General features: G+C 43.7%; 2 protein-coding genes across 3 annotated transcripts; one reads left to right on the forward strand and one right to left on the reverse strand.

Moving 5' to 3' along the window:
- The first annotated feature begins 232 nt into the window (after positions 1–232).
- LOC136445589 (uncharacterized) lies at positions 233–3,602 on the forward strand. The gene is made up of 4 exons (XM_066443679.1): positions 233–352; positions 551–741; positions 1,577–1,730; positions 1,931–3,602. The coding sequence occupies exons 1-4, from the start codon at positions 322–324 to the stop codon at positions 2,425–2,427; spliced, it is 873 nt and encodes a 290-aa protein (XP_066299776.1). The 5' UTR covers positions 233–321; the 3' UTR covers positions 2,428–3,602.
- Positions 3,603–3,721: 119 nt separating this feature from the next.
- On the reverse strand, positions 3,722–14,217 carry LOC136445571 (endoplasmic reticulum membrane sensor NFE2L1-like). Of its 2 annotated transcripts, none has more exons than XM_066443648.1 (10): positions 13,917–14,217; positions 10,107–10,343; positions 9,095–9,217; positions 8,672–8,768; positions 8,059–8,192; positions 7,399–7,698; positions 6,487–6,773; positions 5,966–6,128; positions 5,374–5,538; positions 3,722–5,038 (listed from the first exon to the last, which is right to left on the reverse strand). In XM_066443648.1, the coding sequence occupies exons 1-10, from the start codon at positions 13,959–13,961 to the stop codon at positions 4,862–4,864; spliced, it is 1,728 nt and encodes a 575-aa protein (XP_066299745.1). In that variant the 5' UTR covers positions 13,962–14,217; the 3' UTR covers positions 3,722–4,861. The 2 variants fall into 2 exon arrangements, with proteins under 2 accessions (XP_066299745.1, XP_066299744.1); XM_066443647.1 differs by lacking the exon at positions 13,917–14,217 and adding an exon at positions 12,198–13,279.
- Positions 14,218–16,613: the final 2,396 nt, after the last annotated feature.

Consider the following 16,613-nt stretch of genomic DNA (forward strand, 5'->3'; position numbering starts at 1 on the left):
GCAACAGGCATTTTACGAAGTACACATGTCATGCTAAGTGGAACATCACTATATCCCCTGCCCATACGCACCTTCCATTAATCGGCACACTGCTGAATAAACGCACAGTCCCCGGGGTTCTGCATCACGTCATTGCTCCAAAATCCGACCGCCGCCATTTTGGTGCGTTAAGCCTCAACCTTCCCAGAAGCCTGTGTTGCATCACCCCTTGTTGATTGACACCATGGTCTTGACGGTCAGTAGAACTTGACCACCTGTTGGATTGCGACATCTCTTTATTTCCTCCTTCGAGCAAAAGTTTGTGCTGTCGGTGTCGTGAAAATGTCTTCGGAGAAACTTGTCATGGACCAAGGTGGGTTATCACAGAAAATATCTCATGTCAAATCTTCTAACCCGTTCTATTATGATTATTCAGATTATTAACTATAAGATAGCAACTTGTTTTCGAACTTTTTAAACTTTTTTTCTGATACTGATTACACTTTGACGAAAAATAGCAAATTCACAGCGTTTTCCTTTAACTTTCGTCTCTTTCTTTCTATCCATCCAGGTTTCGGCCCTTCCCTGGCTGGTCTGGGCCTGACCCGGCCGTACAAGAGGCAGGGCGGGCGGCGGACGGGACTGGTGCTCCTGGCGGGAGGCTGTCTGGGCGGGGTGCTGGTGTGCGCCGTCCTCATGCCGCTGGTCTACGTCACCATGTCAGAGCTGCAGCAGGAGGTGACCGAGCTCAGGAACCTCGTGGTAAGGCTCAAACTTAATATTTTCAACCTAACAAGGAAAAAAAACAGTCGTTTAGTTAGTTTAACCGAAGCAAAAATGTCATTGGTTTGAAGATTTAAACTTTGTTTACCACAAGTGCGCAACAGCTTTCCAGGTATTTCCGTAAGTTTATCCCGTTAATTGTTCAGCGAGTATAAAGGTCCAACCTTTCTCGTGTAACATGTTTCTTGTATTCACAACAATTAGCATCAACACCACTTTTGACCAGGTTTCTAAACACCGTGTGGGTCCCATAACCCCACTGTGAAGTTTACAATACACCTCGTCAACAATGTGTGAGAAAGCGATGTTCTTGTGATTTATAATACACTTTCCACGAACACAAACAATGAAATGTGACATGAGTACGTTGTACACTGCTCCTTTTCACATGCTGGAGCCCTTATTTGCTAATATGCTTATATGTTCACCGTTGTAACAAAGGAAATGTAAATAAACAAAGTGACGTCACAACGACCAGGCATGCTGAAACTTGGAGTCACATCAATGTCAATGAAGTTGTAGTTGTGTAATGTACACAACTTCCTGGCACGTTTCAGATTTAGTCATCCAACATGGCGGACAATGAAACGTCATAGTCACGTGACTTGAAAGGACCGAACGAAAGAACAAGTGTCGAAAATAGCAGGAAAATACACACGCACACACACACAAACAAACGGCACACACACACTGAACGCACACACACACACACACACACACACACACACACACACACACACACACACGCGGTATCTTATAGATCACAGTCTGATTGCCGGTAAAATAACATCCTGTTGTGTTCTCCATCCAACAGACCTCCCGCCCTACAGAGACCCGACGGAACGACACTGCTGCGGGCGGGGCGCACAGGGAGCGGAGAGAGGCCGACCTGACGCCGTCCTTCGGGGACGTGTACGTGCGGTGGGGGAGGGAGCAATGTGGGGAAAACGCAGAGACAATCTATGCTGGTAAGTTAAGAAGCTATGTTATGAACTTGCAAGTCACTTGCAGATGTTCTATTTATGTTTATGTGAATTCATCCTCAGATTTCCTAACATTGTACTGTAGATACCCTTGATAAACGGACCCACAGTAACAACATTTTGAATTTCAAGTAGTTAAATGCTAGTACAACTTTTAACGTGCTATTTTTGGCTCATTTTCTTAGGGGTTGTGGGAAGTGGACATTACGCTAACCACGGAGGAGGGAGTGACTACCAGTGCCTGCCTCTGGAAGATGTGAAGTGGAACAACCCAGTGGCTGGTAATCAGCACGGGAGCTACATGTACGGGGCAGAGTTCGAGGTTGGCGCTGGATACTTCTCCACTGACAACATGGAGTCCATTACCAGTCCTCAAGACTACGACGTCCCCTGCTCGGTGTGTCACGTGGCCGGCCGGTCTGCACACGTCATGATCCCCGCCCGCCTGTCCTGTCCCCAGGGGTGGAGTAAGGAGTACAGCGGGTACCTGATGTCGGCTCATTACAGCCACCAGAACAACAAGAACTTCATCTGTGTGGACGGAGCGCCCAACCTCGTGCCAGGATCGTCTGGTAGCCAAACTGGAGCCCGGCTGTACCTGGTGGAGGCGCAGTGTGGCTCTCTTCCCTGTGTGCCCTACATGAGCGGCTACGAGCTGACCTGCGTGGTCTGCACAAAGTGAATCCGTATCTGATTCAGCGGGCATTGTCCGCACATTTGCCTTTACTGTCTGGCTTTGTAAGTGTGTGTTTGAGTTTTTTTATGTAATACAGCAGCCAGAGATATTACACGAGTTGTAAACAGAAAGGTACGCGACTGTAGTGTATTCCACTACCCAGAAAGGTGGTAAGTAAATCTCTCAAAATACCGTGATAGGCGTGAGACACCTTTTTAGCAAGTACACATGTACAGATGTACTTGTGTCTTATTTACTTTTTTGTCCATTGAATAGAAAATAATAGTTTGATAAGTTGATTGTCTTGAGTGATTTGGTAATGTTTGCTTTACGATGCACAGAACTGTGTCTGCATCTACGATCTAGTAGTTGGACTTTTAGGTGAAAGCCAGAGTCGGTGGGTTTTAAGACAAAGAGTGGGATTATTCTTTATTCTTCCTGGGTGAAGTTGTGACACTTGATCTATTACAGTGCGTTACGTTAACTTAACATGACGGATTGTGTTGGTCGATGATACAAAATGTAGGCCGGTATGTTGGCTTCACGATGTATTGTATACAGAGCTGCATCTCTTACTGTCTTAGCTGGCCTTGGAAGAAGTCGAGAGGGATTTAGTTACAAGCATATTCATCAATCAGTGACTTGTAAAAGGTAACGAGATACGCACCTCCAGATTCTCGATGTCACCTGTACATCTTGATCACGGAATGACTTAGTCTCGCGAGAACACGAGACTATAAAGAGACTTATGAAGATCAACATGTACAGTAGACATCGAAAATTTGGAGGTGCGTATCTCGTTAACTTTTATAAGTCACTGATTGATGAATATGCTTGTAACTAAATCCCTCTCGACTTCTTCCAATGCCAGAGTCTTTGCGTCGAGTCCCCCAAGTTATTATAATTGATATATATTGATATCATTGCTTTGCTATTGCACTCTGAATCCACCTAAAGACCTGGGATTTCGAAGTCATGTATTTGCCTAGTTGCAGGGATTGGGCAGACACTGTGTAGTGTTTGAAAATTATCTAGGCAATAGGAAAGAGCTTAATGGTGTGCTTTGTGAAAAATACTGTATCTTCTTTTACACACAAATGCAACTGTGTACAGATGTGGCTGTTGTAACTAGCATGTGTGGCCGTTGTTATCGGTTGATCTAATAAACTTTGTGATCAATACCTCTTTCGGACTGGTAATTTTTAATATGTTCGACAAGCACCTAAGTCAGTATAGATACTGTAGTAATTGAATATGTCTTATAGATATAAACCAATGTAGAAGTAAACACTAAATACACTTTCATTAGTAATAAACATATTTTTATTCATCCAACCCTTGCTTTTATATACACGGTTGCTTTTCTCCAGATGCAATCTGCGTTGTGGCTCACAAAAAGGAAAACTATAAACTATCATGGCTAACAAAAACAAATATATTTTCTTTTTTTTTCTGAATGCATTTTGGAGCAACATATCTATGTACAAACGATGAAGTATAAAGCTACTATATGTCCTTAGGACTCTTTTTTCATTTGGATATTTACAAGTTTGGTAAGCATGTTCTTCCTCACTAGCGTATTTCTTGCAAGCTCCTCTATCGTCACAACAAACTACGTTAAGTTTGTTAACCGCATAGAAAAATTTTATACAATAAGTATTTACAGCATCGTAGGAGGGAGCACTGAAATGCAAGTTGAAGATATGCCAGATACCTTTTTTCTTTAACACTAGTAACACAGCAGGTTTTCATTACTTTTGGCTTTCTATGCAGTTTTTCTTCACATAATTTTTATGCCACTCATCATAAGAACATTCATTCAAACTAAAGCATTATTTTGAACAGCAAAGACATCTATTTCTCCAAATTTGTTTTGAAGACCAGCAGTTGTACTTTCTTCAAAAGAAAGAAAAAAGAAATTGTAGATTTGGAAGTAAGACACTTTTTCCTACTTCACCATATCTAAGTATTGCACACGGCTAGAACTGAACTGCTGTATTTGAAATTACATTGAAAAGGGGGACAGAAAACACATGTACGTAACATTCTCCCTGTTGCCTAACCCTGTAAACAATAGAGAATGGGGTGCCAAACAGCTACTTCAATGTGCTAAAGTTACTATCCAGATGACACAGATTCATTCACAGAATATCCTGCCTTCAGAAAATCTAAGCATTCACTTCTTTGCCACAAGGTAGTTCTTCAAACTCTTCACAAGACACCTTCAACTTGAGCTTAAGCCTTTGGTTACACTAACACATACAACTACTTGCTGCTTCTTTGACCCTTTTCTTAGCGTTCACTTCTTTGCCACAAAGTTCTTAAAGCTCTTTACAAGACACTCTGACTTGACTTAAAGTGCAAGGAGCCTGCTGTACCTTTGATTCCTATATGGCCTCCGTCGGTCAGTATTGACCTTTGGTTACACTAACACAAACATCTACTTGCTGCTCTTGGATCCTTTTCTTTTCTTCCCCTTTGGGTTTGTGCGTGTTGCAGTGGGGGCAACGGTAGAGTTGGTTGGAACCAGGAACACGTTCCCGTCGCTAGTCTGCTGGAGGGAGAACTCGTCGGGAGAGTAGGGCTGCCCATTGTCGTCACGCAGGGACCGGAACACCTGATAGTAATGATAATAGTAAGTTTATTGAAAATGCTTGCCCGTAGGCTAATTGCAAGTTGACAATAATTAATGAAGATTCACAAACATATAGTGAAACATAAGGCATTCATGTGATAAAAGCGACGAAGGTGTGAAAATGTTAATCTAAAAAATATTAACAAAAATTCAAACTAATTGGAAAAATGCTAATTAGAAAACGTTAATTCAAAAATGTTAATTCAAAAATGTTAACAAACATGTTAGGTCTAATCGAACAAAAACACGTTCATTTAAAAAACGCAAGTTAAAAAATGTTGATTAAAAAATGTTACTTAAAAGATTAACAAACGAACCTCCTGGTAGAGCTTGTCGAACTTGTCGCGCATGGATCGCAGGTTCTTGTCGATCATGCCTCGTTCCTTGATCAGTCTCTCCTTGTCCTCCATCAGCTGTTTGACGTCGTCGTCGAGGGTATAGATGGTGTCGATCTTCCTTTTTCTGCAGTTCTGAGCTGCAATCTGTACAAGCAGGAACATGTTTTGCACATTAATCACAACAATCAACATAAAACTCATCATAACATTACAGGTATGGGGCTTAACTTAGAATTGGGCCTACTACACAATGCTTAATACATCCCAAAGTCAAGTTCTCACTTGTTTTACATAGGTCAGTTATACTTATAGTTCAGGGCTCTTTCATGTAGAAGACTGACGTCACCTAATTCAATCATAATGCAAATGGTGGGAGAGCCCTTAACTATTTAGTGAGAACCTGACTTTGGGGGTGTATCTAGCATAGTATATTAGGCTTTTCAATTCTAAGTTAAGCCCCACTTTAAGGCAGCTTTGCAGAATATTACACCAAACACCGACAACAAACTTGTAGAAACAGTGCCATACAGTAAAATTACAAGCAGGGACAAACTGAATCGATGATGTTTACCTTATTTTTGCCGCGGCGGCGAATGTCTCGGATGAGTTGTAGCTGTGCTTCATTCAGCGAGTGCTGAGTCAGCATGTCGTTGAAGTCATCGACGGGAGTGAAGATGATCCTGTCGATGGAGAACGGAACCTTCAGCTGCTTGGCCCGGCGCTCGTCTTTGGACCTAAACAAGGGCAAATGATGCAAGTGTTATACATGATATACACCCCTGCACAGAAGTCCTAGGGAAGAAACCCTAGCACAGAAAATCCAGTTTTCGTGGTGCCCGTGTGTGTTAACTACTTTGTTTTCCGTGCCATGCATGTCCTCTGTATATTTTTTGTGTGTAAAAATAATAAAGAATGATTTTGAAAAAACAAACATTCATCATCACCTATATTGCATCATGTATAATTTTCTGTTTACCAATTGTATACGTGTTTGTCATTTATATTTCATGTAATTCATTATGTAAGTAAACTCCAGGTAGAGTAGCATTTCTTTATGTGATACTAATGGCGATCTCAACAACACAAACAAACCTCCTTCTCCCAGCCTTGCCATCGGTGTCTGATCCCCGCGGCGGGGTACCGTTGCGTCTGGATGACCCCCCACGGCGCATGGTCTGCTTCTCGGACCCGGGAGGCAGAGGGTAGGTGTGGTTGTGGTTCACGTGCTCCTTGGAGGCTTGGAAGGACGGCTGGTCGGTGGGCGTGTTCCCCGAGTAGCTATGGTTACTGATGGCTTCCATCCCGCAGGACTTGAAGACAGGCTGGTAACCGACCGCACCCTCTTCTACGTCACTTTCTTCGAACTGGACATCCGGGACCTTTTTTGTATTCAAGATACAAAATAACTTTGTTAAAAATCAGAGTGTTGCCACCGAATCAAAACCAATGTACAATCATAAGAAATATTTAGGATAGACGTCACTCTCTTCGAAGTGGACATCTGGGACCTTTTTTTATTCAAGATAAAAAATAACTTTGTTAAAAATTAGTGTTGCCACCGAATCAAAACCAATGTACAATCATAAGAAATATTAAGGATAGACCGTGCAATATTGTCAGATATTGTATGTATGACCTTAAATCTGACAATCAAAATAAGTAAGACATACAATAGTTAAAATCGGGGTATCATATTAGGTATATTTACAGAACAGGTCACTGCCCATACTGGTTGAGAATATGGGTCATGTACGATATGCAAGAGTTCGGATACTGTAATTCACGTTATCTTCATGGTAGCAGAATTTCATGGTGTAAGGAAAATGGACATTTTCACTGAACTTTAACTTCACAGTGGCAGCAACTGATTTACAGAATAGATGTGTGAAGGAATTATAAATAATAGTAACAGGTTGTTTCCATGGTGATGATAAGTTTATGGTACAGAGGTGGTCGTGAAAACAGTGAACATAAAGTTAGAGAAAGAAACAAGAATTACGTTACCTCTGTGCGGGATACTCCCGTAGCACCCAAAGTGTCCATCACGTCGCACTCGCTGCTACCGTCGCAGTTGGAGCTCATGTCATACCCGGAGCTCGACTCGTGCTCGGAGAGAGACGACGTCTCGTTGTCGTGAAGCGACAGCCCGGAGTCGCTCCCGGCTTCGCTTATGTTGTTAAAGTCGACGTCCATCAGGCTTGTGTCGTCGAGCATTCCGCCGGACAACAGCTGGTCGAACTCCGAAGGATCGGTGTTCAGGAGAAGCTGCGTCATGTTCAGGTCGAAGTTGTCCATGAGGGGCATCTGGGGAATCAACAAAGACAACAAAACAAAATTAAAACAGTGTACATTTATGCACATGTACCTAGAATACTGTAAATGCAGAAATGTTCGCGGTGGTTTCATGTTTTTGTCCAATATTGTAGCATTAAGTGACTATAACGCTGCCGCAAAACTCTGTCACAGCCTCATTCTAAAGCCAAATATAAACTTTTTATAAGATTTAGGAAGGGTCACAAGGTTCTCCCCAGAAAGAAACACTGCAACCAGCATAGAGGTACAGATCGCAGCATAGGGGATCGCAGCATAGGGGATCCAAATCACACCATAGGGGGCCCCTATGCTGAAAAGGCCTGGCGAGAACACTGCTGTTGTTTGTCCTACCTGTGTGAGGTTCTGTGCGTCGCTGGGCAGGTCGGCCGGGGGAAGCAGGCCGTCGTCCAGCGAGGCGTTGATGGCGTTCACCAGGCTGACGTTGGTGTTGATGTTGGACACTGGGCTGGGCTGGCTTACTGTGTCTGGAGAATGGTGCATGAAGCATTAAATTTAGCACTTGTTATAGGTAAAACAAAAAGGAATTGTAGTCCCATAGCCTTTTTCAATCTGAGGCCGTAGGGTTGTTATCTATTGTGTCTAGTGTCTGGAGAACAATACATAAAAGTCTGAATTCAGTGCTCATTCTAAAGGTAAAGCTTTTTCAAGTAAGCTAGTGGTAGTGCAATGCGGCTTTGCTACGGCTCACTTTTTTTGCCGAACCCACCGGATCACCCCTACTCTTCTTGATAAGAATGTTGGGTTCTTTTACGTGCAGAGATTTGACGCTTGAGGCTTATGCCTGAAGTTACCTCATACATGAGGCTGTCTGCTCTACGTCACCATCCGAAATGATGAATGTAATCCCTTACAACATGTCACAACATGCACCACTCTCCCCCCATACTGCTCTATATTTCTGGAGAGATCCCCGAAAGGGGAGAATAGATATAAGTCCCCATACCTTGTGTGTTGTGGCTGTAGCTGTATTGTTGTGGCAGGCCCAACCCCAGTTCCTCAATACTGGCTAAGTCCTGCAGCGTTTGGTCCAAATCTGGAACCTGTAAACACAGGACACAAGGCGCTCAGTGATAATCAAACAACAAATTCTAAACATATACAGATTTGTAGATTCCACAATAAAACAGTAATCATTCTACGAAGCTACTGTAAATGTAAAAATGTTTGTGGTGGTTTTATGTTCAAGGTTTTTGCGGTTAGCTCTTCGCAGCGATCATAAAATTACTGCGAATCTTTTTGCCCTCCTACTCCCTTGGGGATGCCCGGTCCCCCTCAATTTTTGGACTCCCTTCAATTTTGTCTTCAAGTACTAGCTAAAAGCCTTCAACAAATTAAGCAGAATTAAACTTGGAGGAAAAACACTTACCGTAGCTGGAGGACTTGGAACCTGTGGTTGTTGTTCTGACTCTGGTACAGGTACAGGTACAGGAAGCATGTTCTGGAGGTACTGCATACACTGATCCATGGTCATGATAGGCTCAGTGGAAGGCTGGAAAAACAAAACCATTGGTAAACATGTTGTAGTGGTATCCAGCATGTATAAAACAAAAAAAATGGGGTAGGGAATTTCCCGAGCAGCCTTCGTAACTCCTGCTTCTCCTAATGGGTCAGTGATGTCAATACTTGTCTCGAGCATTGATGTTTCTGACCTAGGGTGAAGAAATGCTGCTACAGTAACAATTGAGCCGCCTTACAATTGAGCCGCCTTTCTTCGTAAATCGATGGCAACATCAGGCCCTTACAAATTGATTTAAAAAAAATCTTGGATGGAGTGCGTCAAGAGAGACATTAAGGTGCGCGGCCTACCCGGGAAATGAGATAACCTATTGTGGGAACTTTCAAACTTGTCACTTCCTGTCCGTGTGCCTGCCGTGCCTAGCATGTGGAAACCAACCACTGTACTGCATTCAAATGACTACAGACACATAAACAGATAAACAGACACACCTAAAACAGAACCTCTGTCCATGGAGGTAAAAAGCGGAAATTGTCCGTCACTAGACTAGTAGTGCTAGTAAGGTACCTCAGACTGAGGACGAAGCATGACGGTTTGTCGTAAGCTAGTAGTGAAATGCGGCTTCACTATGGCTCACAAATTTTTGGCCAAGCACACCGGATCATCCCCTCTTCTCGAGAAGTGTGTTGGGCTATTTTACGTTTGACGCCCTAAAGCTCCCTCATACACAGGGCCGCGTGCTTTACGTCCCCCTCTGATAGGACGATGTGACTCTTTTCCAGTCTTGTCCAGGCCCAAGCACGAACCCGGGCCCCTGGCTCCACGGAATCTGAACTAGATATGGTGAGAGGCAAAGTGAAAAGACCACTATACCGTGCAGACAACACAGTGCTAGTGAAGAAGACAAAGAAGTTGGTCTAACCTGTTGAGGAGCCGTCTCAGGCTGTCTGGGAGGAAGGGGGATGTGTTCTCCTGTTTCTGAGTCCACGAAGTAGTCCACACCTTCCTGCCACTCCTGAGCCTTGCTGCATTCTTCCTTCTCCTTCTCCAAGGCTCGCTGTTTCTCCAGCTCCTGTTGGCGCAGCCCTGCATCAAACACCTCCAGTCCTGCTCCCAGGTCAATGTCCTGCTGCCACAGGACCTTGATGAGGTCCATGTCCTGAGAAAACAGAGAGGAAAGATGTAAATTCAATGTCATAGACTAGATGATGAAAAAACGGGGAAAAAACAGCCAATTTTGGGAGTACATTCATACCAAAAGCCTAGTGATGATCGTCCAGTAAAGCTATGCAAACGGATTATGCTGCTTTTTGCAATATCACTGGAATGTTGCTGTCTTAAATACTGTAACAGGGAAAATGTTCACAGGGATTCAAGCCAAAAAGTGTCTGCAGTCGTTTCAAGTTAGCAGTTGAAACTACCATGCAGAATTTTTCTGTAAGAGGTGAAGAGGTCACACTCACAGTGAAAAATGTGATATATAATCATCGAGAACATTTCCCCTTTTACAGTACAAGAACATACCTATAGCTATGTTCTTGTACTGTAAAAGGGGAAATGTTCTCGCTTCTTCAGCAAATCCAGATTTAAGTAGATTTCATTAAGAGTAAACACTAGCACTAGCTCTACAGTATACCATTTGTGAGCAAGGTGTAGTAGAGGCTGGTTTTCCACATGACAGAATAATGGATTTGTTCCTCGCATAATTGTCCGATTGCATAAACCCACACCCCTTTTCCTATCAACAGCTGCTGTATATCACCATGTGGGGATCAGCGACAACTTGGCCTAGTTCCATGGGCGTTGCCTTGCGGTCACGCAACAACATAAAAGCCATTTTGTTGTTTGTCTCGCGCGGCTATTTACACACACGAGGCACGGTAGACAGGCTTGTCTACAACAAGTCCCTTTTCTTTGTTTTGTCTCATAAGTTGAGAGGAAAGAAGTTGCACTTGTGAACTGTCAATAACACATACATAAGCCCTAGGGGGCTGCCACACCTGTTGGTTGCTAGGCAACCATCACATGACATTGAATCAGTTCCCATGAGGCTTTGGTTTCAGAACAGCTGCCCTCTACGACACCTTTCAGAACACAGGAGGAAGTAATAACAATACTTCCCCTTTGTTCTTCTACCTTAGTTCCCACATGCTACATTAGAATCCACAACTGGTACTGCTTTCAGTTTTGCAAACTTGACACAGGCAAAAGGATATCTTACAAAAAATCTTGACAGATTTTCTCCTTTGCAACCACAAATGACAGATAAAATCAAAGCTTAAATTGTCGGCTATTACCATTTTTATCACACACCTACACACCACTTTTGGACCAATTATCACACCTTACAATAACTGTAGTCCAGAAAATGGCGGGCCCACACCAGAGAAGAACTTTATCATCTGGAACTGTCCCAGTTCTAACCAAGGAAAATGTGTTCATAATATTTCAAGGACCAATAATTACACTTTACTGAAGGTTTACATAACTGTAGTCCAGAAAATGAGGTAAACAACAGACAAGAAATCCATCATCTGGAACTGTCCCAATTCTAACCAAGGACAACATGTTCACACTATTTCAAGGTCTATCTAATTTTAACCACTGTGACCTTTAAACGGGATCAACAGCCAAAATCTTGCCATGCCATGGTCCAGAACATGCCATAAACGAGATATAAGTTACATTGGAGTTACATTCAAAACAAGGAGTCCTTTGTTTACATAAAATGCACAACAGTATGTATTAAGTCCTATAGCTAGCATCGCAAGACACTAAATTTGATATTTCTTAAAGAATCCTGTACACCATTTCATAAGAGAGCCCTTACATGTGGGAACCCTCTGCCATGTGACTTGAAGGAAAGCAAACAATGGGCCCCAGCAACACAAAGGACACCCTCCAATCTAAACAAAGGACAGCACATATTTCACCAGCTAAATATTCCTGCAGGATTTTCCTTCAGAATATCTATTTTCTAACGATATTTTTTATAATTTGGTGACAAATCTACCTCTTTTGTAAGATCCCCAACAGGGGATGGGCCCGTGGCTCCCTCGACTTCGACATCTGCAGGGTTTCCTAGGTTCGGTTCTGCTTGTTCTGAAGACGGTTCTTCAGCTGTTACATGGGTACCTTCTTCCGTCTGCAGCCCTCCTTCTAACAAAAGGGCCGTGATGTCCAACGGGAAAGCCTTGGAGCTCGGTTTGAGGTTGTGCAGTTCCTGAAGAATCTCTCGCTCTCTCTCGTACCGATCATGGTGCGTCGATTTTAAATTCAGGTAGCCAGTCAAAAGATTGGGGTTGAACGCACTGGGAGATTGAGTCAGAGCAAGGTTCTGTCCTTGGATGATTTCGTGGAGACTGGCCCCTTGGTGGTTCAGGTCTTGGTTGTTCAGGTACGAGTTTATGTCGGTCCCCAGCAAACTGAACAGGATAGCAAGCTGAACGAGTCCGTCGTAGAAATGTTTCTTGACCATTTTTATCGCGGGAGGGTTGTTGGACGTCACCCGGATGAAAGCTCGTTACTTCCTCTTTCCTTTCTTCTTCTCTCTCAGCCCCCCTCGTTGAGTACAAAGACAAAACGCAGTGACACAGAACAAAGGGCTCTTATCGAATTCGGTCAACGTGCTACTCCATTTTCGCCTCTTCGACCGGCATTAGAAGAACTGCGCAGCGGCTTTTCCTGGTAAAATAAGAGGGCTGTTTTTGTTTTCGTGGTGGAAGCTTCGAGTTCTTGAAGTGATGACGGTTGTGTCGGGACCGGTCTGTTTGTAGAAACTGACGTAATGCCGGAGACAGGCGGGTTGAGCTGGCTGGGGCCCGGCGAGGTGTGGGGAGGGGGGCAGTGGGCGCGTTACGGAAACCGCGCGACAGGCATGGCACCGAACGCAGCCCACACGACAACTGACATACACCCGCTGGAACGACTCCTCTCGGTCTGTCCTCGTCCCACACGAATCCTGGAGTCTCTATGACCCTCTAGAAGAGCGTAACGGCTGATTTTAGCGGCGGTTTTGGTGAAAAATCGCCCCCTTTCGGCACCTCAATAGGCCCACCATGAGTCGGCAAAATCGCGCTGACAGAACTACCCACTGCGCGTGCGCACATGGTAATTTGAGAGGCTCGTGACGTAAATCCGGTTGTGCAATGACCGAGCGGACAAAAGTCCAACCGACAGCTGTCAATCAAATCATCACAACACAGGCGTAACCGTGCGTGTGTCAACCTCAAAACATCGATTATATCGATAAGAACATCTTCAGGTACCTTACTGAGATTTCTGGACCCAAATAACGGTGCGGAACTGCGAAAAAACGAGCTATTTTTATCGTACCACCCGGAGACATCCCCCAAAGCAGCTGACGACAAAACTACAACCACAAGTTCCTGACGGGAACTGAGGAAATCCTCACTAGACAATCACCGATCATGATTCTCAACAATGTACTTAGATTCTTCATCATATAAACCAACATTTCCACACAAACTGTGTAGTGAAAGTGTTATCCTTGTCCCGCTATGGAAGAGGCAAGTCCCGGGCCTCAGATCACCACCAGTACAGTAAAGGTGGTGGTTCCGCCCCCTTGGTTTTCCCACTTTCTACACTACGTACGCTAGATAACAACACAGGTTTGTGATGACACTATGTCAACGCCTTAAGAAACATATCTTCTAACTCAACAACAGCAATTCGTCTTCTTCTGGTAAATGACAACGTTAGGATCACGTACCTTGGTGGGGACAGGCATGTTTTGAGGATACTCGACTTCCATCATGGTAGTGTTGTTGCTGTGTTGTCCCCCCGCTAGGTTCCTCAGACGAAAGTCCTTAAAATCGGTACAAACACACTGTTGATCGCCTCCTAAAGAAGTCTCGAGACAGTGCAAGGCTTACAGACGCCACACACAGTAACACTTCAGCACACAGAACCCAGTGTCCACCGAAAAGTGGTCAAAATTTCCCCGCTTTTCTCAACTCTCTTTCCCACTCGGTCGCCCCAGCCTCGTAGTAAGCTGGCGGAAGGCGTCCAAATAGTTATGGTCATGTGATCAACATTGACCAATCGGGCGTGATGAAGATGTCGTCATTACCGGTGTAAATTTAGACAGTGGCCATGTGATTGGGCTCGACCAATGAAAGTATTGATAAGGAGTGACGTCTGAACTCTATTGTCTGGTATGTTCTCGAAGTTACATAATGGTCTGAAGTTTTATCATCACACTTTTACTTTCAACTTCTACAATTCATGCTAAGGATTGTCTATTTTTCACGAGATTTAGTTCATATTCCTATTTTTGCGATATCTTTCAGACCCTAGCCGCCCCAGCAATCTGTGAGGACCTGATCCCGTGATCGTCTGATGCAACTGCCCTTTGGCTGAACTTTGGACTCAAACAAAAAGCTCACGTGCCCTTCACGCGGGAAAACTTGCTAATCTCATATTTCGAACTGCAGGGTCTCCCTGAAAATCAGTGCCAAGCCACATACTCTACAGAAATAGATTAATAAATAAAGGGTCTTGGTAGCCTCCTTAGTAGGTCTTCTAGGTGGTGTTGGCTTTTAGTTTTCACGGGGGAGCGCTTTTCAACCTATCCGGTGGTCAGGTTCTCTTTATGCATATCCCCGATAGATACCGCCCGTAGAAAGACCAAAAACGCCCTCTCCTTAGAGAGTAACCGAGAAAGTCTCCCGAAGGAGGCTACGTCTTGGGAGGAAGCATATCGTTGTGTCATTCAATATCAGATTGTTATAGACTTATAACTCATACTCATAGGTAGACGATTATGTCACAACTACTGTATACGTAATTTTTTCTGACAAATAGATAGACAATAAACTTACATTCTAAACCTCCTTGATCTAACACTGAGGCGAAACACTTTAGGTTTGACAGGGTATAAAGTCCTTGATAAGACAAAGAATTAGAACTTTAGAATTAAAACGGAAAACTTAATTGGCCAATACTGCGGGGACCTTATGGTTTTCAAACGTGCGTAAAAGAAATCACCACTCAGCTAGCTGGAACAGCGCTCATTACTTTGAACCGACTCTTTCAGCAAATGCAAGGCTCATTCCCAGTGCCGTAGGTCTTTTTTTAGCAACATTTAGTATCTTTTACTATTATTCAAACGGTTCGTGGACCAACTCCAGTCATTGTCACTGGGGAATGAGAGTCGAGTGGAGACTAGAGTTGGACAGTCGAACATTTGGGTAATGAGTCCGGTTTTTAAAGTTGCAAATTGCAGTTCAACCCTGATCTAGAATGATGAATCTTTAAGTCAGGCTCTGTTTATCGTCTGTGTTAGTCGGGTCAAGGGTGGCTATAAGGAGATCTATAACCTCCATGGCCGGGGCTTGCTCAATGTTCCTTATTAAAGAAATATCTAAAACCACATCGCTCCACGGTAAATCTTCATTGCCCTGATTCTTTGCACTGGGTACCTCCTCTCGACGCGTTCAGTTAGTTGTTGACATGAACGTAAGTCAGTCCACATAATCTATATTGCAAGTAGGTCAACCCTGCTAAGAATTTTTTCTCCAAAAATTAAGACTTCTTATTTTCCACTTGTTGAGACTTGTTTCTGACTACAATATCGCAAAGTCCTATCATTTTGATTATATATGGCCTCCGTCGGTCAGTATTGACCACGGTAGAATCCTAATTCACAACAGCCTACAGGATCGACTATGGCCATTTTGATTATACGGCAAGTAACCATTCAAATAACCACCATGAACAAGGAGGTCCATGCCATATGTAAGAACGCGTTTCCAAAAAGTTTTTAAAGAACTAAGACTTCAATTTTCCACATAAGAATTGTTGAGGCTTTTTCCTTACTACAATGTGGCAAATTTAAGTCCCACCATTTTGATTACGACAAGTAACCACTGGAATAGCCACAACTGGATATAAAGTAGGCTTTCCGTAGCCTCTACCAGGCTCCAGACGTGGCTGGAAAGAGTAGAAATCGTCCAAATAGAGGAGTTGGCCAGCCGGTATGGATACAATTTACCCGATCATGGCAAATTGTATCTATCGGACCATGGCCAACGCCTCTATTTGGCCGATTTCTACTCAGATTCCAGCCACGTCTGGAGCCTGGTAGAGGCTAGTAGGCTTTCCGTAGACTCTACCAGGCTCCACAGGTCACTGGAAAGATAGTAGAAATTAGCATATACAGATAACATGCCAAACTGTACTCCCTGGCCAGCTAACTCCTCTGGCATGTTATCTGTCTATTTGGCAAATTTCTACTATTTTTCCAGCTCCCTGTGGAGCCTGGTAGAGGCTAGGCTTTCCGTTCAGCCAATAAAAATGAAAACTTGAAACAGTACTTTATAATTCTTATTCATTACTCACCCATGGCGGGACGTCTCCTGTACACCTCCACATTACAGCTCGGCCAAGGTCCCGAGTACAGCTGGCT

This window comes from Branchiostoma lanceolatum, chromosome 12 (assembly GCF_035083965.1).
Source record: "Branchiostoma lanceolatum isolate klBraLanc5 chromosome 12, klBraLanc5.hap2, whole genome shotgun sequence".
NCBI classification, from domain to species: Eukaryota; Metazoa; Chordata; class Leptocardii; order Amphioxiformes; family Branchiostomatidae; genus Branchiostoma; species Branchiostoma lanceolatum.